The sequence below is a fragment of the Asparagus officinalis genome, chromosome 8, assembly GCF_001876935.1.
Source record: "Asparagus officinalis chromosome 8, Aspof.V1, whole genome shotgun sequence".
NCBI lineage: Eukaryota > Viridiplantae > Streptophyta > Magnoliopsida > Asparagales > Asparagaceae > Asparagus > Asparagus officinalis.
In genome coordinates this window covers 104,158,568-104,166,809 of record NC_033801.1, presented here as the reverse complement: position 1 = coordinate 104,166,809, position 8,242 = coordinate 104,158,568, and the positions used below count along the sequence as shown (strand labels likewise).

Below are 8,242 nucleotides of genomic sequence, written 5' to 3'. Positions count from 1 at the left end.
GACGGCGAAGGCCAGGCGGCGAGCTCGGGTCGACGTCGGCATGGGGAGCGCGGCGTCCGAAGAAACTCCGGCGAGGGGCTGTCCAGCGACGATAACGACGTCAGGGAGGCTGCCCGGGGCTGGTCACGGACTGCGTCGGCAGCAAGGCTCGGCGAGAGGCGGGGTCGACGGGGCGGCACGGCTGGAGGCGCGGATTTGGTGGGTCGGGGCGGCGGTGCAGGGGTCCGGAAAGAAATCAAAAGATGGGGAGTGATTAGGGGATTGATTGAGAAATAAATTAGGGAAAAATATGGAAGGAATTCAAATTCAAATTAGAGGAAATTAAGAGAGGGAAAAATAAATTCAAAATTTTATATAATATCTGAATTATATTAATAATTAATAATCAACCAAAAATCTTTTTATTAATATTTATATACTACTGTACTATACTCAAGTTTACATCAATAATAATAAGGTCATTAATAATATTAATCACCAAATGATTATATATAAAAATCACTAAACCGTAAATTAATATTTAGCAGAATTAAAATACAAGACTATATATTTTATTATTTATTTATTTTGAAAACTCAGAAAATTCCAGAATTTAGGAAAAGTATTAATAAAATATAATATAATATTTTAAATACTAGAAAAATTTATTTAAATACGTATCAAAATTTACGGTTGTTACAGATTCCTTTCATGAGTCATGCAATGACTCATCTCATGAGTCATGCAAAGAGTCATGAAGAATCAAAACTATGTGCTAAAACTATGTTACCAAACCATACCATATTAATGACTCATCTCATGACTCATTAATCAAGGTATAATGAAGTGTGTATTTTATAAATGAAAATACCACATCAATACGGTGTTCATAAATATGGTATTGCATAATTTTCTAATCATTAACTAATAAGTCATCATATGATAAAAAAAATTCAATGAGTTGACCAAAGTCAACCAGTTGACTAAAAGTTAACTTTATGGGAAAAATACTAGAATTTATTTCTTAATCACATAGCATTCTGATTTTACCGATAATATAACCGTTTATGTGTATCCGGTGAAAATCATATATGTGTATCAATCGTACACATTTAACTCTATAAATTGTATTTCATAGGATTCAAGTACGCGCTTGGTGTGACTCTAGGGCCCAACTTAAGACTAAGCAGTGGATCATATCCACAAGTACAACAGAGGTGCTAGCTACACATGAAAACTACCCGGGTATAAGTTGTGATAAATGTCTGCAAGATGCTTACATAATTTTATCACGACCACTCAGTGATAACATTGTACAGTCCGGTCTTTTCGTCAAACAATGTCATGTTGGCCTTCTTGTTTTGATGATGTTTAACAAATAATTTACTTCTAATATTATTTGTCTAGTGTTTGTATAATTCTATTTATTGTAGACAAACAACATGTTGGAGGATGGATGGAATCGAGCATTCACGATCATATCAAATGGAGGTTGGCGGAATAGTGGAGTAAAGCCTTGCAATTCAAGCTGAAGATCCAAGTTCGGCTTTATTCGCAAGTTTACCAAGATAGAGTTTCGTTGAGGATCACAAGCTTGGGTAAATTTAGTTTTAGGTTTATATTATGTGTGTTAGTACTTTAAGCTCAATCATATACATACATACATGTTTTGGTTTTGTATATATATAGTTATATATATACATATATATTTTGGTTTGATAGTTTTCAAAGTTTTAATATGAAACAATTGAATACAATTGAAAATACAGTTCTTGTTTCATACTTATATGCATATATATGATTTCATCAATATCAATTTTATATAGTTCAATGAAATCATGTTTTAGTGCATTATATGTGTATTTTGATAAAATACTATATTCATTGTTTATAGACTTCATAACAATAGTTTACATCTTTCTTCAAGTCTATAAAATTATTTTGTATTATTTCAAAACATGGTTAAGCTAAAATGTCAAAACTCATACGTTCACATTTTTATGTTTTGGACTATTTTACAAAATTATGATATTTTTCATTTGAGAGGTCCTTTTTGAAAACTCATATGTCAAAACTCATATGTTCACATTTTCATGTTTTGGACTCTTTGTAGCATGTTTATTATCATGTCTACAATCATTCCCCAAAGTTTTATATTTTTTTTGAATTTATTTGATATTTTTAAATAGGGTTTTAAAATCAGAAAATTAACTTTCAAACCTGTTTTCTCATATGTCAGTTTACGGTTGACCGCCACGGTCGACCGCGCCTTTGTTTTTAACCTACGGAGCCAACAATAACTTTCACGATCGACCGCCACAGTCGACCATCAGCTCGAAATTTCCCATGGTCGACTGCTACGGTGGACCGTCAAAGTTTCTGGAATTTTCTGAGCCTCAAAAGTGGCTCCCCCCCCCCCCCCCCCCCCCCACGACCCCAACAGTCATTTTGGTACAGAATCAGATTTCTGATTCTTAGGCTTTTTGGTCTTTTGTTTGGGGTTTTTGGCTGAGGTTTTGGGAGGCTATAAATACCCCATTGATCTCAGTTCTCATAACAAGAAAGAGAATATTTTAAAACAAGTTTAAAGAGTTTTAAACAAGGGTTTAAGTTTGTTTAAGAAGCTTTTATGCATTTGAAAGTTTGAGTTTGTGAAATCAATTTCACAAGAGCTTGAGGAGATCATCTATTGGTGTTTGGGCATCTAACTATTCTCCCTCTACCTCTTGATCTATTGAGAAGTTTCTAAACTCTATTTTTAGCTTTACATCTATTTGTTTGATTATCATTTTATTAAAGCTAGTTTTATATTGAGTTTAGTTGATTTGATTTTACTCATTGTTTACACACACCCACTTAAGCTTATTGTATTTGCATACATTGTATATTTGGGTTGGTGAGAGTTGTAACTATTGAGTGTGAGCTTTCATTGTATTCTCATCCATATTAGAGAACAACCATTTATTGTATTTGTGCTTATTGTGAGAATCACTTTGTAATACACTTGTACACCGAGAGAAGTGTGTGGCGAGAGTCGGGGATCGTCCCAAGAGGAGTGGCGTCAGTTGACGAACCTAGGGAGAGTGTGGCGAGAGTCGGGGATCGTCCCAAGAGGAGTGGCGTCAGTTGACGAACCTAGGGAGAGGTTGTATTCGAACACTTGAGGGAGACACGTCTAGTTCCAACACTTGAGAGGGTGTAGAGTGAGATTGCAAGAGTGTTGATTGTAGAGTTTTCAGTAAACTAGAAAACCATAGTGTGAGGTGTAAACATTGTTCGGGTAAGCGTAGAAAACCCGGTTGTGATAGTGGATTTCTCCTCGCGAAAGGGGAGCGGAGACGTAGGATGGAAGGTCCGAACTCCGTGATCATATCGTTTGTTTGTGATTGCATTGGTGCACCTTTCTTATGCTCATATCTTATATCGCCTTTGTATATTGCTTGTTGTTTATATTACCCACTATTTAGTTTAGATTGTTTACCTTTGTGTTCATTGTATATCCTCGCATATATCTCATAGTATATATCATTGCTAGGATATTGCTCTTTGTTCATATTGATTATTCTTGCTTGTAACATATTGTATATCTCTCTTATAAGAATAATTTATTAATTAGTTTTAATTGGTATAAAATCGGATTAGATTAGCATAAGACCCTAATCCCCCCCCCCCCCTCTAGGGTCTAACATGTCAAACTATCGAGCCTAGGGTATGGTAAACTGTCAAACCCTAATAGCTTGATTAGTGTTTGTTGATATTAAACTCATAACCTTTAAGATCAAACTGACACTCAGTGTATCTTATTTACATTGGTCAAGGATTTTCAGGATATAGTTATATCAAACAATGTTATGGCATCAACCCCATATACTGGGAGAGACGAATCCCATATTGGCAACTCAATATCTACTTATGTCTCGGGATGCACCCAACAAGAACCTCAATGAGAACTGTGGTTAGGTAAAAGTCTAAGTACACCTATACTGATATGTAAGATATTACACTCATGCCTCAGGTCAAGAACTACTTTGTACTATATCACTTGATATTGCACCCATGCCTCAGGTCAAGAGACTACTTTGTACTATATCACTTGAGAACTTCTATTTGACAGTTAAGTATAATTATCAAGTAGACATTCTCGGTGAGTCGTTTAGTCAACTCATTCACTAATGAGTCACTTGTATACTGTATCTTGATGTCTCAGCATCAATGATCTAAGAGATGGATTATCGTCCTTCTAAAGAACAAATAGAGTATACACTAGTTTTTACCAAAGTGATTATGTCCTATCTCAACACTTCATCGACTAGGAATATTTTAGAATATACGTTAGCGACTAATCAGATCTCTTCTACATTACGATCACTATCGAAATTCGGATAGTCTAATATCATTCTAAGGACTTTATCTGTATTTAAAAAATACCAGATAAATACTGATTAAAATAGCATACTATCATTTTGAATAAAGATGTTATATTTATATAGGTCCTGTTATAATATATAATTATTGCCTGCATGGCATCTATATCTAACATTGAGTCCCTATCAACCTCTCTTTTGCGTTAGATGCATATCAATTTTATGATCAGTCATACAAGTCGAGCTTTCTAATCACTTTTCCATTTTTTTAATGCACACCGCACAATGCGCAATGATTCCGAATATTGATTGCTTCTATTGATAAATAATGTCTATGAGATATAAATGTTACTTAGTTGTATATTATATCGTTTATAAGATAGAATTCAGTAGATTGAGAATTATATTTCTAATTAACTCGGATTGGACGGTACACGAATTAATTAAGATGGTGCCTCCCAAACTCACAGCTGCTCTTCGGACGCACGCCGTCGCAATAGGTTGTTATAGAAATCAAGATGCTACCTCCATAGCAAGACATCGTACTGGCCACGGTAGATGCACACCATGTCGACGACTGATTGTTGAGATCAGGAGGTTGCCTCCACACCAAGGCATTAGAAGTCTGCTATTTGGCTCCGCGGTTCAACGCGCGAGCCTCAAGTCGCGCAGAGAGGTGAACAGGGAGGCGGCCCCACAGCAGTAGGGCCTGCCTCCCTGTTCACCTCTCTGCGAGTTGAGGGCTCGCGGTTGAACCGCGAGCCAAATAGCTTTTTTGAAGGCATTAACACTAGTTGCTGTACGTGTTGGTGTACATTTTGATTTAAAAAATAACTGAGGAGGACTAGTATATATAAAACATTTAATGGTTTAAATTATAAATAGAAAATGAAGTTCTGGTTTTTATTTATGATAAAAGCCTATAGAGCATGTCTTCAGGAACGGAAGCTCCTTAGCATGTTCTCAGAGCAGTTCCTTACAGTTGTCTTGCTCTCTCTACGTAGTTATGACATTGCATCAGGTTAAAAGGAAAGTTGTATGCATTTTGATACTCATTCCTCTTTGTACATTCTTTTGTTAATTTGACTATTTGATAAAAAAAATTATGGACATAGTTAATTTCAACATAGAGGGGAGCGGTTCTTAATTAGAAGTAAATATTGTGAAAGAAAGAGGACGATTGTGCTGATGAATATTCTTGAATGACTTACTATGATGCTTGTAATTAGAAGAGGGCAAAAAAGAGAAAAACACTAGACTTACCGGCATTATTATTGCAGCACTTTAGTTTCGTGTAGTTGAAATGTAGTATTAAGATCCCCGCGGTATAATTTTTATTAGACAAACCAACATTTTTCGACTTTCCTCAAACCTTTGCCAGGTACAATTGGTCATTGACTATATATGAATAGTGTTAATTGTCTTTTGAGAGCAGAGAGAAATGAGGCCTCAGATCTCTAAAAGATCGACAACATCAATAGACTTAGCAAAATATATTGTAGTAATAATAATAATAATACATGGATAGCGCCATAGCGGAAAGGCACACTTGGAGCTCCACATTGTTCTAACTATATTCAAATTTTAAAATGCATGTTTGTTGCATATATATCATTGCAACACAAAAGATGATTGTTAAAAAAAAAAAGGAGCCAAGAAATAAGAGTGTTGCTATTGCCTTCAAGTTAAAAATGTCTTAACAACAGTAGCAAATTTAAGCTAAATGGTGCTGTAACTATTTTTGCATGCGACATTCTCTATTTTTTTTCAATGCCATATCTGCGAGAAATTAATTTATGATTATTCTACAAGAAGATTAAAGTCAATTCAGTATTTCTTTAACAAGTAGAATGAAGATCAGACATTCTTATTTGAGAAAAAGAATCAAACAATAACCCCCAACAGTGACTGAAGATGAAAAGCAACATAATGTATCTCATAGTTAAAGATACCAACGAAATTAAAGAACGAAAAAGATGCACAAAAAAATCGCATCAGAACTACTTAACATGCAAGTGGCTTTGTCTGTGTCATTCACGAGGGCAGCAAAATCCCAACTAGTCCCCATCGCCCCTGTGAGTGGCCTAGAGTTATCTGCTCGCATACCGATAATTCGATCTAATGCGATTATATTTATTTAAAAAAGACAGAGAGATAAAAAAAATGATGCAGCGAAAAATGAAAAAGCGTTAAGGAAAATATGGAAAGAAAATAAAATGGGAGGAAAAAAAAATACGAGATACATATTCACCTGTTCCATTAATTAACTGTTATATAAGTATATTCAAATTTGTTGTGACCTCATCCGTCAAAATAAAACCAAATTATGATCAGAATAAAGTTTTTTTTTTTTTTTTGGTTTCAAATCCTATCCAAACCACGAGTGAACTGACTCGAACCATAATAGAACATTCAAAATTTACAGATCCTAGCACCTGCATTTTCATGAATGTTTCGGAACATTCATAAGTATTAACCATCTAATTAATCGGAGGGGATACCGAGAAATAGAGGTAAAGAGCATTTCATATCAAATGTATATATTATGCGTTCAAAGAGAAAACAGATACTTCACACACAAATACGAGAACCCAAAAGTGCTCATTTCATTACCGTTCGTCATTCACAAGCTTTGAAAAAGAGACAGAAAAAGCTACAAATTACGAAAGCCATTATGCATGACTTGATCCAACGCCTCATCCATCAACTCAGGGCTCAACCTGACCATCAAAACGCAAAACTCCATTTCATTAAGAGCTCCGTCACCATCAATGTCTCCTTCTCTCAACATCCCCCTAAGCTCCTCATCGCTGAGCCCACCGAGGCCCAACAAGGCCGAGTTCCTCTTCAAGCTGTCGAACGTTATCAGACCCGTACCCGGATCCATTAGCAGACGAAACCCATTACAGAGCTCCGTCATGAGACCCTCTTCACCTAATTTCTCTGCCATTGTCGGGAGGTAGTCTTCGAACCCGACTGCTCTGTTGCTAGCCATTGGAAGAAGGAAAGTAGCGGGTATTTTGGGAATAAAAGTTTTTGGGTTGTTTTGGGAGGAGGTAGGGTGCAGAGAATGAGAATAAATAGGAGATGACAGCTTGAGATGAGTTAAGGAGTTCGGTTGAGAGGAAGGCGAGGAGGAAAGAGAGGAGATTTCTCAGAAGTTGCGACGGAGTGTATGAGATGAGAACAGCTGGGTAGTTTGGGAATAATTTTCAAGATGGGTAAAAGACTAATACGTCCCTCCTCTGCTTATGTTTGGCAGCAACTTTTGCGTTTTGTTTTCAGACGCGTTTGATTATAAATTTATCATTTTACAGTTTAGTAAAATGCAGATGCAGTTAACATAATTTATAAAATAGTCAGACTAAAATTTTCTTGGATTGCAAAGAAACTTCCTATGCATCCTCTAGTTGTATATTTTTTTTATGACAAATACTAGCATATTTCTATTGAATTTAAGCTAAGGATAAATTATACTAAAACCCCCATGAACTTTCAGCATTTTGCAATAAACTTTCATGAACTTTCAAAATCGCACTAAACCCCTAAATTCCTTTTAAAATTGCTGAAAATCCCCAATAGCTTTCTGAGTTTTGAAGATAACCTCCATAAATTAGAACAAAAAAATAACATAAAAAGACATTTTGAAAGCTATTGGGGATTTACTGTAATTTATCCAAAATATGGTTTTTTTGGGTTGGGGTGGGGTGGGGGTGGCCGGGTGGGGGATCTAGCTACAAAAGTTATTGGGGTTTTATAGCGAGTTTGAAGGTTCACGGAGGTCTAATACAAAACACTAAAAGTTCATGGGGGTTTAGTATAATTTACCCTTAAAGTAATGTATAGAGATTTTTTTAATACCTCAAAGGCTTGTACCATTTAGAAGTACTTTTTGTTAA

The 8,242-nt window shown here is 35.7% G+C and overlaps 1 protein-coding gene across 1 annotated transcript; it reads right to left on the bottom strand.

Annotated features, from left to right (window-relative positions):
• LOC109820296 (calcium-binding protein PBP1-like) lies at positions 6,926 to 7,484 on the bottom strand. Its single transcript, XM_020386424.1, has one exon. It carries the CDS (start codon positions 7,336 to 7,338, stop codon positions 6,997 to 6,999), a length of 342 nt encoding a protein of 113 aa, XP_020242013.1. The 5' UTR covers positions 7,339 to 7,484; the 3' UTR covers positions 6,926 to 6,996.

Coding starts and splice junctions, on each gene's coding strand:
- LOC109820296 (XM_020386424.1), bottom strand. CDS start 7,338: ATGGCTAGCAACAGAGCAGTCGGGTTCGAAGACTACCTCCCGACAATG.